General features: G+C 45.2%; 1 protein-coding gene across 8 annotated transcripts in view; it reads right to left on the bottom strand.

Annotated features, from left to right (window-relative positions):
• The window catches only part of MAP4K4 (mitogen-activated protein kinase kinase kinase kinase 4), a 48117-nt gene that overhangs the window by 3309 nt on the left and 23244 nt on the right, over nt 1–21564 (bottom strand). For 2 of the 8 annotated variants that reach the window (XM_080916793.1, XM_080916796.1), the window contains exons 13-25: nt 20911–21072; nt 18573–18803; nt 17692–17798; nt 16146–16297; nt 15467–15573; nt 13386–13561; nt 12435–12555; nt 11243–11434; nt 8790–8907; nt 8330–8500; nt 4814–4957; nt 2298–2432; nt 853–953 (exon numbers count right to left, since the gene is read on the bottom strand). In XM_080916793.1, coding sequence (XP_080772919.1) covers nt 853–953; nt 2298–2432; nt 4814–4957; nt 8330–8500; nt 8790–8907; nt 11243–11434; nt 12435–12555; nt 13386–13561; nt 15467–15573; nt 16146–16297; nt 17692–17798; nt 18573–18803; nt 20911–21072 — 1917 coding nt within the window. The remainder of the gene's footprint in view (nt 1–852; nt 954–2297; nt 2433–4813; nt 4958–8329; nt 8501–8789; nt 8908–11242; nt 11435–12434; nt 12556–13385; nt 13562–15466; nt 15574–16145; nt 16298–17691; nt 17799–18572; nt 18804–20910; nt 21073–21564) is intronic. The other 6 variants (XM_080916795.1, XM_080916794.1, XM_080916798.1 and 3 more) reach the window with 6 other exon arrangements.

Here is a 21564-nt window from a genome sequence, read left to right as displayed (position 1 = left end):
TCCTCCACTACTGTTAAAGTTCTATATCTCAAAATAGAAATAATTGTTATCTCTATCTAATGCTAGAACATCAGGGATTTTAATTAAGAACCTTATAGACTAGATTTAGGGCAATCCCTAAAATAAGTTACTAAAAATATACCCAGAACAATGACTGTTAGTCTTCTGCAGCTTGAGAGTGTGGAAGCTTACAGACTATGACAGTTACTTGCACCGTTCCATAAGCTACCTGTTACGTCACACACCAGAGTGAATATAAGGCCAATTATGAGCACTTGTAAACTCACAAACCAAAACAGACCCAAGTTTTGCACAAGCCATCTCACGGTAAATATCAGGATGCTACTAAAGTGAGTTCTTCAAGTTTATATAAAAGCAGAACCATATTGTACACATTTTAATCCCGTTCTATTTAATGTATAATATGTATTGCTTATATCATTAAAAACCTCTGTAATTTATTTAGGGTTTGTTGTTGTTGTTTTGTTTGTTTTGCTAGGTATCCCTGGCTGGCTTTGACCCCACAGCAATCCTCCTGCCCCAGCTGTCTCTGGTTATAATGTCTGTAAACTGTACTGCACTGAACATCTGCACTTCACAACAAACAGTCTTAAGTCCATCAACCTCGAGTCTAAATCGTCAACACATCTGTGTCTTTCAGGGACCATCTACTTTTTTAAGGGAAGTAAAAGTACCATTTTGGCAAAATAATCATTTGAGAACTTAGAGAATAGTTACACAAGCCTATGATATTGTGTGAGGATAGCTGACGTGACAGGTTATGTCATGATAGTACACAGTTTCATGTCAACTGTCCAGACTTCTAAGCCAATTTAAAACTGTCAGTTTTACCTTAAAGGCCATGAATTTGTGATATGGCTTCGGCGCCCATGCATAGACTTCCACAGAACTCTTCAAAGCAATTACCAGAAACTTGATTCTTTCATATTTTACTGAAACAGACATAAAAAGCAAGAGAAATGCTATCAGTATTAACATGAAGCCCTTTAGTTGCTATTTGCGAACTTTATGAATATGCCTTCCGTCGATCATCCAACAATCTAGAAGCTGGGGTGAGAAACACAGAGAGCTTCAGCCATACATGTAGCTGTCCCAGTTCTTCAGTGTGTGATCCAGTCTCCTAAATCAATTCTAAACCGAGACTGAATAGTTTTGCCGATAATCATAATGTCTTAGATTCTTAGGATTTTATTGTCCAGGGGAATGGCAGGCAGACAAGCCTGAGGTCCGGAGGGCTCAGAATTACTGACAGAGGCAAGTAGCAAGTCATGTATGACTCACAGAACATGCGTGAGTCATCCCTGTTCCCTCTGCTCCGTAGACCACCTATGTGGACCTACTTGCCCAGGTGCAAGGACTTGTCATCTGACACAGCCTGGTTAAGCTTTACATGCTGTCAAGTCTATGCACAGGGTTATAAGAGGATGGCCAGTGGGGGTTAATAGACTTTTCTGAAATGATGGAAATCACTCTGTGTGCACTGTTAATCTCTAAAGACCATACCATAACTATCACTGACAACCCCTACAGGCCATACCATAATTATCAATATTAAGGAGGTACTAAGACCACATGGAAACCAAATGAATGTCTGTTAACTTTAACTGTATTTCAGCCTCCTGGTCTTGGTGGGAAGTCAGAGTCATTATAAACAGTGAGATGTCAACTGTAATAATTAGTAACCAATGAGTAGCCACAATGGACGAAGAAGAAAACACCACCAAATACAATACCTTGGGGAAGTGGCAGAATGACCGCCCATAGTCGGTACCTTGGTAAGTTACGCAAGCACAAATCAGCAATCAATGGACCAGCCCACTTCTATAAAATTACACTGTCGGTCCCTTAAAACTCTAACTATGTTATGGTCCATTCTTTCTAATCATTTCTAATCAGCACTGACTTCTTATGCAACCAAAGTTGGCTTGGGTTTTGTTGGATGACTTTTTGAGAATCACTGAATGTTCCAAGGAAGAAAAATGGCAATCACAAAATAGTTGCTAAGACAACAGGTCAGCCAAAATAATTTATGAATAAGGGCATGATGGCTCTGCATAATGTACTTAATTAAAGATAACAGGCCACAATACCAGCTAAAGTCTCTAATGTTTTTAGTGATTGAGAAGGACCTCCCGGCATATGCTTACTACAAGCCTGAAAAGTCAAGAAGGGAAGAGACCTGCAGGTCACAGGACACCTCAAGGTTTCAAAGAGTCCAATAACTCAAACCCAACTCTAATGGAACACTGAAGAACAGAGCGATACCCAGCACTCACCGACTTTATAGTGCACGCACCCTTCCAGGTCGCCCACAGTGGTCCACCCTTGCTTCTTTTCAACTTCTGGATCATTATGAAGTATCTTATTTCTTAACCAGGATAAATAGTAGACACGTAGCTTATCCTTTTTGCCTAACAAGATAAGTATTTTACATGGGTGGTCAAAAATCAACATTATTATTAATGATAATATTCAAGAAAAAAGCGAAACCCAAAACAAAAACAGTACATACACTTTCCTTGAGGGAGATAGTCTATCTGGGAAAGGCATGGGAACTTCTTGAAACAATTATAGCCATGATTTTAGATAGCAAGCCCATTATATCAAAGTCAATTACTTTCCTATATGCCAACAATAAAAAATTAGAAACTGAAATAAAATTACTATTCATATTAACACTAAAGAACTGAAATAAACATGGATCTCACAAGACAGCTGTTTAACATATTTATTTGAGGTCAGTTAGAAAATTCTTGTCAAAAATGTTAAAGAATTAAGTGTAGATGGGCTGGAGAGATGGCTCAGTGGTTAAGAGCACTGACTGCTCTTCCAGAGGTCCTGAGTTCAATTCCCAGCAACCACATGGTGGCTCACAACCATCTGTAATGGGATCTAGTGCCATCTTCTGGTCTGTCTGAAGACAGCTACAGTATACTCATATAAATAGAAAAAAATTTTAAAAAAATAAAAGAATTAAGTGTAGAAGTAGCATCTTAATAGAACTGTAAGTTCTTCCTAAATTGCACTACAGATTCAACTCAATTCTAGCCCAAACCATAGTCAAATAATCTGTGTATAACAATAAATATTGAAATGAAATCCAAAGTTTTTAGACAGTTCTCAACTTCAACATTTGCTATATATTTGACACAGTAATCAAGACCACATAGTTATTAATAAAAGAACGAGCAAGTCAATTAGTGGAGTGAAAGAAGCCAGAAATAGATGCACAGAAACACAGTGAGAAAACAGATGCACACAAATGCAGTGAAGAGGCCCGCAAACATGGACAGACAGATCGCAAACATGGACAGACAGATGCACACAAACACCGTACAGAGGCACACAAACGAACACAGTGAACAAACAGCAAAAAGAAGAAGTCTTCACTAAAATATAGAATGTTGTGAATGAAAGTCAATTTATTTGTAAACCTTAAAACCTTTGGAAAAAACAAATAAAAAATGAGCTGCAGACTTAAATGTGGAAACCCAAGACTCCAACCTTCTAGAAGAAAGCATATGAAAATATCTAGATGGATCTTGGATTTGGCAGTGATTTTTTTTTTGGGGGGGGGGTGGTAAAACCACCAAAAGCTCAACCACAAAAGTGAAAAGGAAACAAGCACAAAGTGTCAGGTTTCACTAAACATTATAATGTCTGCTCTGCAAGGCGTGGAGAACTGACAGAGAAGCCAGAGGCAGGGAAAAAGCATTTTCAAGGCATATGTAATAAGAGATTAATATCTAAAATATAAAAAGAAATCTAACAATAGGGAGAAAAGCAACCCAACTGCAACATAGGATAAAGGTATAAGCAGAGCTTTACATGAGGAGATTAGAACCACAAGAATGCACGGAAAATTCACATAGTAGGGGACTCGACATTCACACAAGACACCACTCCATTAACGACATTTGCACAAGTCACCACTCCATTATTGTATCAGGAAGGAAGACGCCCAGCACTGACAGTCTCAGGCATTCGGGATGTGGTGCAGAAACCATCCTTCCTCAGCTGTCTGCTGGGAGACAACAGCCCCACCCACAGGACAGCTTGGTGGCTCTCCACACCAATATACTTCTGCCCCATGTTTCCATAAGCTGTGTTACTTTTCTTTCTTCTTTTCTTTTTTTATTAAACACTCACAACGAAAGCTTGTGTTTAAGCAAAAAGTTGCACATAGATGCTTATCTTGCAGCTTTCTTTATAACTTCCGATCTGGAGGCACCAAGATGTCTTTCAATACATGAACGGATACAACTCTATGGTGGAGCACTTGGCCGTATAAAATAATGAGATACTGAACCACAAAAGACACAAAGTAACCTTAAATGTGCATTGGCAAACAAGTTAGCCCACATCTGACATGATCCCTACGTTCAGTCACACAAAGTTATATCTACATGAATCCGATGATAGGACATTCTAGAATAGTAAAGTCATCAAAAACAGTTGGTTAGCTGTCACTGGGGCCTCAGGAGGAAGTACAAATATAGCCTTTTAGGGTAGCAAAACTAGACAGACTGAAATATACATACCACTGTCTAGTTGTCAAATGTGCTCCGCAGTAATGTAAGCTACATGCTGTGATTAATAGGACTGTATTATTACTAACAAATAAGACAGCGTGCCGGAAGTGTACAACACTAAAGCCGAGCCGTGTGCATCTTCACATCATGAGGACTCACAATTCCGCTGTATCTCAGCCAGCATCAGGAATGAGCTGAGCTTGTGTGTACGGCCTGGCACTGTGACCAAGGCCATGGATTCTGCTTTACAGAACACTCACCAGATATTGTCACCAGGACATTTAGGCCCTCGAGTACATCCATTTGCTGGAACCGTCTCCGGCTGATCAGGGGGTACACTTTCCCTTGGCCACTTCTGTCCAAAAGCATCAGACCACTCTCTGTGCCAACTAGCAAATTCACTCCTGTTCAAGGACAAGAAAAGGCCTACGTTTTAGGGTGTGACTGTGCAGATCTGTACCATAGGACAGAAAAACACTCTCTAATCTGTAATTCCTAAAGGAATGCCCAGAACAGTGAGGTTAAAGCAACGACCCCGCCCACACAGAAGTGACAGTGACATTTACTTAGATTACATATATAAGAGAGCAATGAGGAGACCTCACCACCTCACCTGCTCCCAGGGAACTGAGCCCCCATTTGTACGGTCACTTTCTTGGGTTTTAGAGATTCTGGTCCATCTGCCACTATGGTCTCACAACTGGCAGCCTTGTAGAGTGACTTACAGAGAGAGCAAGCCTCTGTCATCTTCACTGGCTTATGATGGTGGTGGTCAATTCCTGCCACTGAGAAACAATTGCACAGTGCCCCCCACCCCTTTCCTGGGAGCTGCCTTCCCTGTGACGCACTGCTGACCACAGCAGTGGCCCGTTTACTCTGTCAGAACGTCTCCTGCTTCCATCTCTTTCTGCTCCTTCCACAGATGCTACGGCCTCTTGCTGATCACATGCATGCCCACCTGTGCCAGGGCAGCAGGTCCCACGGCCACGCTGAACTTCCCTGCTCTTCCACACACTACAGATTTCTACTGAAACCAGGACTCCCACGGAAGGTAACTAATGTCTCCTCCCTGCCCCTTCCTTCCTGCCCTCCTCTGGCTCTGATACCTTTTGCACTCTGAGCATGGGACAGCTGTGGGACAGCCGACAGACACAGGTCTTCACTCAGTCTGTACCCACTGCCTCACAGCTGCACAAACTGATCCTTGTTAATTGCTTTTGGTCATTTTGTTGTTTTGCTTTTGTTTTGGTGTGTGTGTATGGTTTTTTAAAAGATTTGTTTATTTATTACATATAAGTACACTGTAGCTGTCTTCAGACACACCAGAAGAGGGCATCAGATGGTTGTGAGCCACCATGTGGTTGTTGGAACTGAACTCAGGACCACTGGAAGAGCAGTCAGTGCTCTTAACCGCTGAGCCATCTCTCCAGCCCAATCCTCGTTTTCTTACACACCCACTGAGTCACACTGTATCTTTGAAACTTAGGCCTTCTAAGACACAGTGTCAAAGGTGCTGGTCTAGCGTTTGGGATCCCATGCGGCCACTTGGCCGAATCCGCTAAAAGCCTCATTTGACAGTCAACCATCCTTATTTTTGGAAGCACTCTCCCTCTAAATTCACACATCCATCCAAAGGTCCTTGCTTCTTTGGTGTAGAACCTTCACCTTGGAAAGCATCTTCTTCTAACATGTAGCATTGGTTTATGCTCCTGGGGAACTAATCACATTCATTCACACCAATTCTCTAAGCTGAACCAGCACCGAAGCATTAGTGTTCTAGATCAATAATCCTATGTGGATGAAACAGGGAGTGGACGGAGTCACGAGTCTGTTAGAGGGTGGTGGTCTAAAACAGCTTTAAAAACTAAGAGGATCGAGAATTGGGCACCTTTTTCCCAGTATTGAGTCAGATTTGTGTACCTATTAAAGAATTTGTTTTTAAACACGTTTTGCTGTAAGTTACAAAGCTGTGAGGCCAGATGCTCTACACCGATGCTGCGAGTTCACCCGACTCGGGTTAGTGGGTTGTCCATAAGAACACTACCCGTATACCCAGTTCTGCCCTTTCACTGGCCACACACACTGCTTGGTGAGTAGTCAAACCTCCTCAGCCAGCACAGAGCTTGAGCCACAAGCAGGCGTAATCCTTCCCTCCCTTTACACTGCTGCTTGTCAGGCCTTGTCCCAGTAAGGAAGCAACTAAAGCAAAGGTCCTTCTGGCTGGACGCAAGTGCAGAAATGGAGCCCAGGGCTTGCAGAGACATTGGAGGAACACTATGGAACGCTAACACTGTTCCCAAGGTAACTTTGTTGGGTGAAATGACAACCAATCTCAACATAACTACCATATTTAACATAATCTCTATACCTAATGTAACAAACATACAAAGAACATTAAAATCTTTTGATGTGATTAAATGACAGCCTACTCTTTGAAGCAGCAGCAACTGAGATCTACTGAGCAACAGCAGTGTGTTAGACACACTTCTGTGCCAGCTTCCTGTTATATAGTGCCCACAATCCCTTAAATAGCTAGTTTTATTTTTATCTATTCCAGTGGTTCCCAACCTTCCTAATGCTACAACCCTTTAAAACAGTTCCTCATGCCATGGTAACTCTAACCATGCCTATTTTTATTGGTACTTCATGATTTTTATTTTGCGCTGTTATGGTTTGTAATATAAATATCTATGTTTTCTGATGGTCTTAGGCAACCCCCATAAAAGAGTCATTTGACCCCCAAAAGGTGGAGAACTATTGATCCAGATGGTCCTTACTGCAGGATCATATGGGCTGCAAAACAGTCATGACAAAGGCAGAAACTGTAACCCTGAGAAAGCAGGTGGGCCTGTTGTGAATCTGGCAGCTTCTCCAAAGACTTTGGTAAAGGGCAAAAAGGAGATTAAGCAGGCAAGAGAGAAGGGCAGGCCACGTGGGTGAGAACAGGAGCTGGGAACTGTGTGAGGTTCAAAAGATGAAAAGCAAGCCCTTGTGTCTGCCTCAGTTGTTTCTCCCAAACGAACAGAAAGGAGTAATAGAGGCTGAGACGTGGAGGGGAGGAGAACTGACTTACTGCTGCAGGAGATGTGGTGGCTGTGATACCCAGGGAGCAGGACTGTGGGGAGCGTATGACTTCATGCCATCTGCATGTGCAGTGACTCCACACTATCTGCATGTGTGGTGACTTCATGCCATTTGCATGTGTGATGACTTCATGCCATTCGCATGTGATATGACTTCATAGCATCTGCATGTGCAGTGACTTCATGCCATCTGCATATGCAGGTCTAGGGAGTAAAAGACTTCTGTGTAGAAGCAGAGTACTTTAACAGAAGAGACTGTGGGACTAGATGTCAGAAAGGGAGCTGGCAGAAAGGCTAGCTTGAATCGGAGAAGGCAGAACTAGGCGTGCAGCAGAGGCCCCGATGCTGCCCTGAGCACACAGACAAGCCAGGCTGAAAGCCCTCTGCAGACTGCTTCTAAGAGCGTCATCTAGAAACTGGTCAGTCACAGACAACATGGTGAACGCAGACATCCAGACTTACTCTTCCTGTGGTAAGGACCAGTTCCTGTCTCCTCTCACTGACCACCTCACAAGGAGGAGTGGGGACAGTTCACATGGTCACATGCATGTCAGTCCCACGCATGCATTCTGTTGTGTAACACACTCAGCTAAGCTGAAGGCCCAGGACAGGAATCAGAGTGTGTGCTTCTCGGCATGACAACTCTGTACTTCAGAACAAAGATAAGTCACCCAACAGCAGTGAGGTACCTACCCCATAAGGCAGCACACAGGATCTCTGAGTTAAATCTCTTCTTGTATTTACGAATCTCGGGGGTATCGCTCTGTGGCCTAGTGTTCGTGGGGTTCACATTGACCACTGAGCCTTTCCGAGTAGGATCTTGCCTTATGGCTTCTGGTCTCAGCCCATCACAGGAAAATCCCACTGAAACACAGTACAGTTAAGACTTACCTTCTGTACACACACCACAGCCTCACACCCTCAGTATGCCCCAGATAAATATCCGTAAGCTGCAGCTGACGCTTTCTCAAAGAAAAGGTGTTCTAGAAGACGTGCACATGGAAAGGAAATTGACCATGACCTCACTGAGACCCAGCAATGAGAGCGGATGGCCTAGCCAGTGGAGGACCACGCCAGGAGCAACCATGCCATGCCTGAGCCCCTTGGGAAGCCACATGGGGACCAAGCCCTGTCTCACAGCTGCTGTACTTACCCACGGAAGTAACTGTCGTTCCACTAGATGGAGAAATCTGTAGTAACCTGGGGTCTATAAAAGGTGTAAAGGAGGAGGAAGATTTGTGTTTCTGGAGTGTGCTACTAGCGGACTGAGTCTGAAATGTAAATTTCAATTTCATTAATGAAAGAGACATTTAAAAAGTGAACAGTAAAGACCATTTCAATCCACTTACACAGAGTACCATTTCCCAATCCAAGCCCTCTCCTCCCGCATCTATCTCCAAAATGCCCAGTAGGCACTTCAAATGCTGCATCGTATCTTCCTTGAGACACATACACACCAAGGGCAGTGATGCTGTAAATTACCAACAAAAGCACCACTTCATGATCAAAACTTGGAAGAAAATGAAAATTCTTAAACAGCATCTGAAGTGTCTTAATAATAATTGATTACTTTCTAAATTGACTTCTCACACTACAAAGTAAAATTAATAAAGGTTTCATCTACTGACTGTGAAAGACTACCAGTATGACTTCCTATCTATAGTGACAGGCTACTGGTGTGATCTATCTACTGTGACAGACTATTGGTGTGATTGCCTATTTACTGTGAGAAACTACTGGTGTGATCACATATCTACTGTGACAGACTACTGGTGTGATCCACTATGACAGACTACTGGTGTGATCCACTGTGACAGACTACTGGTGTGATCCACTGTGACAGACTACTGGTGTGATCCACTGTGACAGACTACTGGTGTGATCCACTGTGACAGACTACTGGTGTGATATATCCACTGTGATAGACTACTGGTGTGATCTATCCACTGTGACAGACTACTGGTGTGATCTATCCACTATGATAGACTACTGGTGTGATCCACTGTGACAGACCACTGGTATGATCTATCTACTGTGACAGACTACTGGTGTGATCCACTGTGAAAGACTACTGGTGTGATCTATCCACTGTGACAGACTACTGGTGTGATCCACTGTGACAGACTACTGTACTATGATAGAATCACCATTGAGTCCATACCACACAATAGGGTTCATTAGTAAACAGACAAATGACAGTAGACATGACTTTCTGGCCTTTGAAGAGCACTGGTGTTAATAACATAACTTAAAACCAAAATACAAAAGAAATAAAAAGCTCACAGAGAAAGTGAAACAGCTGTTAAGTGGAGATGTAATGATGGTTAAAACCAAACAGAAACACTTGCCAGATTAGTGAGTTAAGGCTACGGTAAGAATGGAGCGTGTGATCACCAAGGAAAGGCGTGCAAGCGCAGGTCTCAGGATGGAAAAACCAATCAAGCGCCTTTTCATCTACTCACTTCCATTGTGGGGTACCTGAAAGTCACTGTGTCCTAAGTGCTGTCCTAAGCTTCCCCACCTGACAACATCTGTCACCTCACAGGCTTCTCGCCCCTGCCCTACAAATTAGTGGCTGAGCCATGAGGGCGGGTGTGATGCCGGAGCTGCTCAGGAAGCAGCGGCCTGGTGCTGCCCTCAGGAGACTGTTCCCGTGTTTCCTAACCAGGGAGCCAAAGCATCGCTGCTTTCCACAGCCAATCAAGTGTTTATGTTGACAAGACTGGCTGTAACCAAATGCCCCTTCAGCCCTCTCTCTATTATTAAACAATGGACTCAATAGGCCCCAAACCTGTGAACTCAAACACTCGTTTAACTAGGCAGGTGTTCAAGGTGGGCTCTGTCACTGCACTGGGGCATGACCTACTTACAGAACAAGGAGTCACCCACCTAGAACCCAGACTGAGCAGTGCAGCTGTGCCTCGAACTCACAGGACTCCCTCCCTGAAACTTCACATTAAAAGAAAGCTTGGGCCTTTGTCCTTGCTCGGCATCATAGTTTTCTCCATTTTCCCCAGAGCACTTGATGTCTTAGACCCTGAGTATGTGTGGGTGTCAAGGAAACAGACCCTTTAAAGGGGTGAATGAAAACCAAAGTCATCAACCAAGAACCACCCCCCTCCCCCAAATAAACAAATGAAACCAGTGACCGAAACAATGGGCGCCTATTTGCAGGGACTGTCACAAAAGACAAGTTTGTGCAGGGAAGGCCAGGTCTATGTGGTCATATTTTCCTGAATTTTATACACTAGATAAAAGGAATGAAGAGGCAAATTCCACAAATGACTACAAGGATTTCATGCCAAATACGTAATGGATCTGAAACACAGCAATCATTTTATTTACTTTAAAAAAAAAAACAAACAATAAAGCAAGCCATGCAACTCTACTATCTAGAAAGGAAACAGTGAACTGGCAAGTTTGGGGGATCGATCCATCTAGAGTTAGGGATCTGTATGCAGATCTGAACATGTTACTTTTGGGAAGGGGGGTGGATGACAGAAGAGCGGGAAGCGGGGAAGGGGGAGGGCTTCTTTGTAAGCTAGCTCCTAGGCAGTGCTGCTGGTCTAACCCCAGGAAAGCAGCCAGCTGTGGTGTGAGACATACCTCATTAGCAGTGAGCTTGTCCTGGGGTGTCTGTGGGGACATGGTGGGTGTCGGCTGGCTGGAGGATGGGGAGGAAGAGGTGGAGGAAGTGGAGGAGGAATGGCTTTGCTGTAAGAGGTCTGGCAAGAGGTGAATGCGACCCGCAAAGCCATTGCTCTCATGATGGCTGGCACGCTTTTGGTCAACTGTACTCTGCAGAAAAAACAGGCACACTGGTCTCGCTCAGGCTCCGGCTGATGACACTGCTGACAGCCCTACTGAGAACTGCTCTGTTCGAGGTGCTGTGTGACTTCTCAAACTGTATTAGGTCACCAAGGAGAATCCAAGGAAATTAGCCAGCCTTGCTCAAACTTCCTTGCCAAATGCCCATTTTGTGCCAACTGAACTCAGAGTACCTCACTGGGGACCACCCAAAGCAAGTAGCAAGCATTTCACCTGGTTCATCTGCAGCAGTAATGGCTGGTGAAAAACACCCCCTTGTTTTCTCTGTCAACCAGTCTGAGCCACCTGCAGAGAGTACCCTGTGGTTTCTCTGAATCCTGGTGATCTTAGGTTCTTCCTACTTTCCATCCAAATTCACTGCTGTGACATGAAACACCCAGGGCAAAATCCCAAAGCCTAGAGAGTGCCCTGTCCTGCTTCAGTGAGGAGCCTATCACTTGGATGAAACCTAAGCTAAGAATGAACAGACAGTTATAGAATATCATGGTCCAAACAGAATCAATCCATCTTGCAACACAAACAGAGATAATCATCTTGGACCACAGGAGACCAGCTTACCCTGGGCCCCACTCCTGCTGCAATGCTGCAGACACAGGGTCAGATGCCCCAGCAGGGCCTCAGGGTGGCCCTGTTAGAGGCTCCAGATCTGTTTCTTCCCTCTGTGAGCCTTCACAGGACTCCCAGTGTCTTCTCTACCACTCCAACACAGACTGTGAGGCTCAGCATGGTGCTTGGATGAAGGCTGCCACAGGCATGCAGGGGAACAGCAATGTGGGTGGAAGACTACTGGCTACCTTCGTGGCATGCAGCACACACCTACCTCCCTAGCCCAGGACACGCTACCCTCAGAGTCGTGTTAACATGAAAACGATGATGATGTAGAAATAGCGTGAGTGAGTGAGTGAGTAGGTGGGTTAATGACCATAAGAGAAGCTCAGCCTCTGACAACAGAAAGAAGAGGCTCTGGTACCTGGCGGACGATTAGGGTGCCCTCCGTGGACGGGGTCATGGCTGGCTCACTTTCTACATCATCGTGAACGATCATCGTTTTCACAGATCCTGTCTCGCCGTTGCTCAGATTCAGAGATGACCTGAAGAGACAAGATCCACAAGTCACCGACACCAAGCCAAGTCATGTGACCCTCTCAAAGCTTAAGGTGAGAGGAAGCATCAGGGGTAAGTTTCCTATAGAACAGTCAGCATGTGGCTTTCTCCCAACGGAAGAGTTCCTTGCTGTTCACTTTGTTCTTAAGCAGAACATTAATTAGAATGAGCAACTATGTCTGATTAAGTCACACCACACTGAAATGGCCCTTTTACCGAACCCTTAAGTTAAAAAGAAATGAGACATGAGATATTACAGGGAGACACTGAAGTGCATGTGTGCGTGTGATATAATGTATATGTGTACATGGGTGGTGTAATTTGTGTTTGTCTGTATCTGTATGTGTGTGTCTGTGTATAATGTAATGTGTGTGTCTTTGTGTATGTGATTGTCTATGTGGTATGCTATTGAGTGTGTGGTGTGGTATGTGTGTATGATGTAATGTGTATGTGGGCGGTATAATTTGTGTGTCTGTATCTGTATGTGTTTGTGTGTGATGTAATGTGTGTGTATAATTGTGTATGTGATATGCTGCTGAGTGTGTGGTGTGTAGTATATGTGATGTAATGTGTTATGTGGGTGGTGTAATTTGTGTGTCTGTATCTGTATGTGTATGTGTGTTGTAATGCATGTGTATCTGTGTATGTGGTATGCTGTTGAGTGTGTGGTGTGTGTGTGTGTGTGTGTGTAAAAGCTATATGTTACTGAGTTTATGAACATTCTATCAGACTTGTGCCACAGGGTTAGGGCAGAAAGCTGTATCAGAGAGAAGGCCTAGTGGGAAGACCCTTATCTTCAAGCCCAGCAAGCACTAACGTTGCTCTGGTGTCCTCTGGTCCTGAGGTGGAATCATCAGCCCCCTCCTGCTCCACGTCCTCTTCCTCCTCATCTGTGGTCCCGGACTCCTCACTGGAGGAGGAGTAGTCTGTCACTTTGTGAGGTGGCCGCACATCTTCTACCGCTCGAAGTTCTTTGGCCAACGCAGTCAAATCCTAAGACACAGGAAGGAACAAGAAGTCAGGAAAGTTAGAGGGTGGGGAAAGAAAAAGGTGATGAGCCTTCAAGGCCAATGCCAGAGAAGGATTCATGCAGATTTAGTTTTCATATTCGGAGCCTGTACAGCTTTTGACAGAGAGACAAGGTGGGTGTAACACACAATCCACATTCTGCTGTCCAGTGGTCTCCAGGACAAGCTGATAGCACTCTGCTCTCTGTAAGTCTACAGTGACTTTTGCTGCAAAGGCATGACATCATGGCCCCTTTCTTTTATGATAGCCTTTTTGGTTTTTAAGAGACTTATTTATTTTATTTATTCATATGAGTACACTGTCACTGTCTTCAGACACACCTGAAGAGGGCATAGGATCCTGTTACAGATGGTTGCGAGCCACTATGTGGCTGCTGGGAATTAAACTCAGGACTCCTGGAAGAGCAGTCAGTGCTCTTCACTGCTGTCATCTAAGAGGACTAGTCAGAACTCAGAACACTGGCCTCCAGTCACACAGACCCGAGCAGTGGGCTTTCCCCCTCCACAGTTCATGAAGAGTCCCAAGCTGGCTGGACAGCAGTGGGCTAGCATATGCTCACCCTCACTGCCCAGTAACCACCATTGGCCTGAGTTGGGGATATCTGCAGGGGGGAAAACATCTCATCTGCCATGTGCCACGCCTACTGGCCTTCCTCTAAACTCAGCCACATTCCCAGTTATATAGACAATGACTGTGAACTTCAGAGGAAAGCTGACTAAAAACTGGCTTTTCTTTATTATGCCAGGCTATTTTAAGATTCTTAACAATTCTCTAAATCTAATTTTCTAGACTAATTTCTTACCCCACCCACTTAAACCCAGACAGTCTTTTCTACTTGGGAATTCTATTTAAAAATCAATAGTATTTTAAAAACCAACTACATGACTGTTTCCCTCTTCAATCATCTGTGGCACAGCAGCACCTTCAGGACAGTTGTTTTAGAGAGTTTGACAATAAATGTCCAGAGCTTGGTTCATCTGCGGAAGCAGCTGCTGATCATTAAAGGCAAGCGGAAGGCAGAGCTCAAGTCTGAGCGAGCCAAGCCGAGAGGCACAGGGCACTGCTGAAGCTAACCATCAGAGGGAAGGCTTACCACATCTCCCTTCAGGACACGGTGGTTCCATGGAGGTGGGCAGAGAGGCCATCGTTGACGAAGGATGCAGAGAAGGGAGCAGGCAGCAGAAAGAAAGGGAGGGGCGTCCAGAAATAAGTTAAAGAGGAAACTGAAACGCCAATAGGCTTAAAACCCCACAAGTCCCCACAGTCACGTCCTTGTCATAGTAGTGACTAGCCACTATGACAAGGAGTGAGGAAGCAGGAGGAGCAGTCACAGCCATCATTCCAGAGACCAAAAGGTGGCACTCAGAGCGCAGGAGGGTTGAGAAGCTGATTTACAAGCATTTACTCTGAACACCAGTACTGCAAACACCAAACTGATCTGATCAAGAGTAAGGTCAATGCCCAGCGATGACTGTGAGCTGTGTGTGCGTGTGTGAGTGCATGTGTGCGTTGGAGCTTTTGGCTTTTACTCAGTATAAAGTAAATCTACTGATATATAAAATTATAGTTTATTCCGCACTTCTCTGTAGAGATGACTGAACAATTAGTGTAAGGCTGATGTAGAACAAAAGCTGCCCTACTGATGACTTCAGATCTTAGATGCCTCAGGGCACCACAAAGGCATCCAGCAAACTCTCCTATTTCCTCACACCAGGTCATGCAAAAATCAGGCCGCTGCAGGCCTCTTTCTTCTTTCTGCTGGACACTGAGCTTGGGGGTCTCCCACGTGCAACCACGTACCCCAGCCCTTTAACCATCCTAACACAAAGGTTTTATTCAAGCTTAAAATAGAACTAATTGATTTTATACAATCCTTACAGCAGGCTTGAGAGGTCGAAATACTTCTTTCTTATCTTCCGGTTTTTTGGCTGCATTTTCAAGGCGCTGCGATGGAGAGCCTTCAGACTTGGATGATGCTGTTAAGTACAAGAGACAAAAAAGCAGAACCACACAGATAAAGGCATGCTGTCCATGGCCCTGCCTCATCAACCTAGCTTCCGGTTTCTCCCTGCTGACTTCAGTTGAACCCTGTACAAAGTCTAAACTCTGGGCCAAAATGTGGCCAAGGGAGACATATTGGCAGCCTTTCTGATGTCTTACTCAAAACCCCACATCTGCTTCATACATACTCCCAAGTCTGAGAAGAACAATGTAAAGGGACTTTTCAACGACCATCACCAGTAATAATACACACTGACTTCAGCACAGCCTGAGTTCAAAATGGAAGGAATGTGTACAAATCCCAGCTGAGGCATTTAACTCATTACACTCAACTGCCACGTGCTTACGGTGGCAAATATTGTATGAAGCTCCGAAAACACAGCTGAGTAATATTATTGGGACGACTTATATCCCTAGCAATCTATGTCAAAGAGTCATTCTGTAAAATATATGCAAGCCTGGGCCTCCTTTTACACACGGAGGTCTTCTAATAACAAATCACAGCCATGGCTGTTCCCAGACAAAGTATGTAGGAGAAACAGCCTACATCTCACTCTGAAGCGTTCGCCGGAGCCGCTCTGAGACCCAGGATGGGAGCCAGGCTGGGATCCTGAGTTGCTGGACCCTGAAGAGCTGCCACTGCCTGGCCTGGGGACCAGCTTTTCCACTCTCTCCCACAGAAGTCGGGGCTCAATACTGCTGTTAAAAGAGGAGAGAACAGTGTCACCCCACCACACTGTGACAGAGACATGCACTGATGTGGAGTGTGGGGGCCGAGAAAAGCCTGTAACAGTAGGCAACACAGCACACTGTACACAGCACACAGTATACTACACACAGCACATTACACACACAGCACACACAGCATGCACTGCACAGAGCACACAAAGAGCACCCTGCATAGAGTGTACTACACACACAGCACACTGCACACACAGTGCACTATACATAGCGTACACAGCACATTGCACACATAGCATGCACTGCACACACTGAGCACCCTGCACAGAGCACACCACACACATCACACTGCACACACGGCACACAGAGCACACTGTACACACAGTGCACACTGCACATTACGAAGACTATATTCGGGTTCAGCATCTTCAATATCTTAAGCCCAAAAGATGCTGGACAGTATCTTCTTGCTAAAGTCCATGAAATCCATGTTATGTGTGAGGTGAGATGTGACTGCTTACAGCTACAACCACTTCTGTCCTGTCTTCAGACCCAACTCCTACCTGGAAATAATTACTCAGGACTATCTGTATCTATGTGGCCCTCACCCCCTATGAAGGCTCCCACACCCTGGATGCCCACAGTCCATTCTTTTGAGGTGTGTGGAGGAAGCCAAGCTGATAGCTGATGCTTCCTGCCGTGGTCAGACCCATAGCACACAAAGACACTATCACAGGAGAATGTCAGTTCTCTCTGGCCATCAGCATTAAAGGGTGTCTGCAGACTCTCGATGACCATCCAGCTAATCACTCCTATCAACACGGCCGACACAACTCGTTCACTGATGACCAAATTGACAAGTTTTCAGTAAGTGCACAGGCGGCACACTACACACCTGATCAAACCTCAGAGCCGGTAACTGCATGTGACACCAGCACACAAACCCAGCTTATTTCATTTTAATTAATTTAAGTTCATACTCAGCCTCATTGGCTAACAGCTACTGCCTCAACAGAGCTACCCTTGACCTCAGCAATGAGGTCATGTGATGACCATGGCAGCCGACTACAGGTTGGTAGGTGACACGGACTTGGCTGTGAGGTCGTTTTACTCCATAAACCCTCACAATTTCTTCAGGACTAAAAACTCTCCCAAATTACGTTTCTTAGAACCTGTTCTCAATCCTCCCTTCTATATATAGAGAAACGTAGTTTTTATTTCAAAACTACTACAATAGACACCAAGATTCAAATCTGCTTTTCACTACTGATCACTTTGCTGCTGGTGGGTATGTGTGTGTGTGTGTGTGTGTGTGTGTGTGTGTGTGTGTGTGTGTGTGTGTGTAAGACAGATCATGTCTGTCGGGTTATGGACTGGGACCCACAGCACACCTTTTCCGGTCATGTTTTTACCTGGTGGAATTTCTCTGTCCTGCTTGGTTGTTCTGCTGTCCACTGCCCTGCAGTGGGGAATCTCGGCGGGACAGGACAGGGGAACGAGATGTCGTTCTCACAGGAACCTTTAGGTAGGAAACACAGCAGTTAAGACAGACAACAGAAGAACAGCAACAAAACTCATCAAGGCACACCTAGTAACACAGCCCTCCTAAGTCAGACAGCCTGCCAAGAAGCTCCTCCCTCTCCCAACCCTCCCCCGCTCCAGCACACCACGCAAACAGCCTGGACGTCACTCCAGTCCTGTCACACTGAAGTCATGTTTGGACTGAAGCTGGTGGCAGACAACAAACAGCAGCACTTCGCTAAGATAATATGTGAGAATCACAAAAATACTCAAAGAAATCCAACAACAGTCTGCAAACAGATCAGCGGGAAGCAGAGACTGGCAAAGAAGCGAGAAAATATTCAGAGGAAGCAAATTCCAAGTGGAGGAAAAAAAATACACTAAAATGTGCCTTTTAATCCTCTTGTACTATTATGTACAATACACTCAACTTAAAAAAAATCATTGTCTTGTTTACTTTTCCTAAGACTTTTTCTGAAACTCTTGATGCTTCTATATAAATTTACAATTCGACTTATTTAGAAGCATGTTGCTTAAAATTTTTTTCTCTTAAATACTTTTCAATAAGTCACACTTAAAACCAGTCAACAACAAAAAGCTAATTGGCCATTGGCTAACTCTGTAACTGCCAAGATGGGCATTGGTTTCCCTCCGTGGTAAGCCGTGTGAAACTCATTGCCCTTTAGCCCTGATGAAATCACTGTTCCCATCATCACAGCAAACAGTACGTTTAAATAAAGAGAAAACAGCACGTCTGTCTGTCTGTCCTTACCCTTGGAGGCACCTCGTCACTGTCTGATCTAGACCAAGCCTTTTGGGTGGGCTCAGGTGCCTCCGACTTAGAGTCGGAGCTCTGACTGAGCCCCTCACTGCGGGAAGGTGGACATGGGTCCTGAGAGCGGAGATGGTGGTGTGCGAATTTGGGAGAAGGGTCACTGAAGGAATGGGATCTCGAGACAGGGGAGACATTGTTCTTGAGAGATGCCAGGTGGGACCACTGTACCTTACAAGAAAACAAAACACAAAACATTCAATGCGTTCGGCACACAACTCGCTTTTCTGGTCAATACTAAATTCCAAACAGGAGGTAGCAGAAGTGGGTGTGAATCAGGGAGGCACAGCGTCAAGCGTGGAGCGGCACACAGGCTCCATGCTGATGACAAGGCGGGGGGGGGGGGGGGGGGGGGGGGGGGGGGAGAGAGAAAGAGAGAGAGAGAGAGAGAGAGAGAGAGAGAGAGTGTAAAGGCACACTTATAAGGAAACAGTGCCCAGACACACACTGCAGACAGCAGCAAACAGGAGCATGTACATGCATGTCCCTGTTAGCACAGAGAGGTGGGGACCACAGACAGAGACACTGCTGAACTGCAAACCCTTCCCCATGCCCCACCTCACAACCCAGAGTGTGAGACAGGACGGAGGAAGCACAGGACACATGTGTGCGTGCACACAAACTCCTCCCCCCCATTTCAGGACTGTAGCAGAGTAACTTAAGAACAACCACCTTTCCAAATATACCAATCATTTTCTCACTTCCTCTCAATCTTAACATGTTTTAAAACTATCTGAATTTATACTCCTAATTATGAAAAGAGTGGAATTAGAATTTCCTTAGCAAAATATCCAGTACCAAGACACCCAGGCTGACCAGCATCAAAATACCTTGGGCTGACTAGTCAGAATATGCCTTTGAAATGAGAACTCAGGAACGTGACAATATGCCAAGTCACTTTTAAAAACATTCTCTGAAAAACCTATACGATATTTTAGTAAGCGGTGTCTTGCTCTTGGAGAATAACCCCCTGTTCAGACAGTTATGGAGACTATAGCTCAGCACTAACTAATCTCGTACTGACTTGCCTGGCTTCTGCGGGTGTAACTTGCAGCTAAGTCCTGGTGCATAGTCTTTGTGGCTCTCAGGCAGATCCAAAGAATCCTAGCTGTGGTACAGTCCCATACTACTAGAACATCTTAAGTGTTCACTGGGAAAGCAACTGAGCAATGTATCACCAAACAGCACTAAGTGGGACTTGACCGTAGGAGCCATGTGAGTTTTCCTCTCCCAGGTGAAAGAGTCTGTCTCCTTTCCTGAAACAGAAGCTTCTGAAGTCAGCTTCTCAGAGGTAGATTTGCCATTGCGTTGGGTTTAACTTTCAGGGCAAACAGGAAACAGGCACCAAGCTGAGCAAGCACCGGCTGGCAACTGACCCTTCCCACTGCCTCTGCACCCTCAGTCTTTTCCTAGCTCTTATTCTCTGAAGCTCTCTGCTGTTACACCTGCAGAAACCTCACACCTGTGCCTCAGATGTCCCCTTCTCAACTGTTCCCCAGGAGGGTTTGGTATTGCAGAGTGCGTTCACATCCTAAGGAGAACGCTGCTGTCACAGCGAGGTGTAGGGATCAGTGTGAGGCTGAGCAGCACCGAGGAGTGCCTAAACACCTCATCAGGGAATGAGCAAGAATCAGTGTTCGCCTGGGACGTGTCTGCCACCTACTGTCCTTTCTAGACAACCAGGCAGCTTCTGAGCACTCAGACAAGACAGAATAGGGCACAGACTGAAGGAAAGAAAGGTCATAAACTTTGTCCTAATCTCCTACAGGAAATCTATATTTAACCCACTAGTCATAAACATGTTTTGAATCTTGACAGATTTGAGAATTTGTTTAAAAAAAAAAAAAAAAAAGAACTTTTCCCAGAAAAATCGACACATTCAGCCAAATAAATAGAAGCCTGCAAGGAACCCCCAAGGCCATCTTCAGCTTCTGAGGGTCCTTCGGGGAGCTGGGAACACAGAGGTAAAAGCACTTACTTTAAAATGTCCAGGGGAAAGGCTCCTGGTCCTCTTCTAACCTGCCTACACAATGAAATCAACTTTCTAAAAAATCTAATTAAAAAAAAAGTATTTAAGAGGAAGGAGGGACTTTGCATCTGAGTTAAGGAGGGGAGAAATAAAGTGTCGCCTGGAGACGGTCCTAATGAATTCAATAAACACTGTAAACAAGAACACCAAGCCTCCTCTGCCTCCAGCTGAATGCACACCTCCTGTGTCCTTCTCGCCTCTTAAGTGAGAGGATGAGCTACACACGGCACAGAGAAGCCGCTGCGCTACCTGTGGCTCCGCTGGTCTCTGCAGGGCAGGGTGCACAGACTCGGAGTTGCCATTGGAAAAAGATTCTGACCGGGAAGGCACGGGTGGTTCCAGTCCTCTGCCTGTTTGCTTAGCCTGGGCCTCGGGGGAGCTGTGGTTAGTCTTTCTAAATCTATCTTCCACCTGCATCAGAGAATTAGAAGACATGGCTCTGTGTTAGTAGAAAAGGAGAGATGAAGGTGTTAGAGCAAGACAATCGAGAGAAAAGGGTTTATTCAGCTCTAAGGGAGGAGGCAGCTGGACAGTGGTGGTGCTGAGCAGGGCGAAGTCTTGATGGAAGACTTTCAAAAATGAAAATTAAGCAAAGCAACTTCTAGAATATCCTCAGGGCCTAAAAGGAACAGAATTTGCCCCTGACTCTCCTCCCAGGAAAAGAGGATGTAGAAGGATGCCCCCTGCAGGCCAGGACTGTGCGGTGCTCCTGGATGCACCCAAGTCCTTACAGTAGGAATCAGGCTATAAGTCCACCTCATCCTCATACTAGTCACAGACCAGACTAACATTTCTATCATTCCCACGCTAGAGAATAGCGGCGCCAGGTGTCCTTTTTGCATGGTTTCCTTCTGGTTTCTCTGGTATTGGCTAACGGAGGCGTCCGCGGAGGAAACAGAGGCG

This window comes from Micromys minutus (assembly GCF_963924665.1).
Source record: "Micromys minutus genome assembly, chromosome: 5".
In the NCBI taxonomy this organism is placed as follows: Eukaryota; Metazoa; Chordata; class Mammalia; order Rodentia; family Muridae; genus Micromys; species Micromys minutus.
Note: the sequence above shows the minus strand (reverse complement) of the source record. Positions and strands in the feature narration are given on the sequence as shown.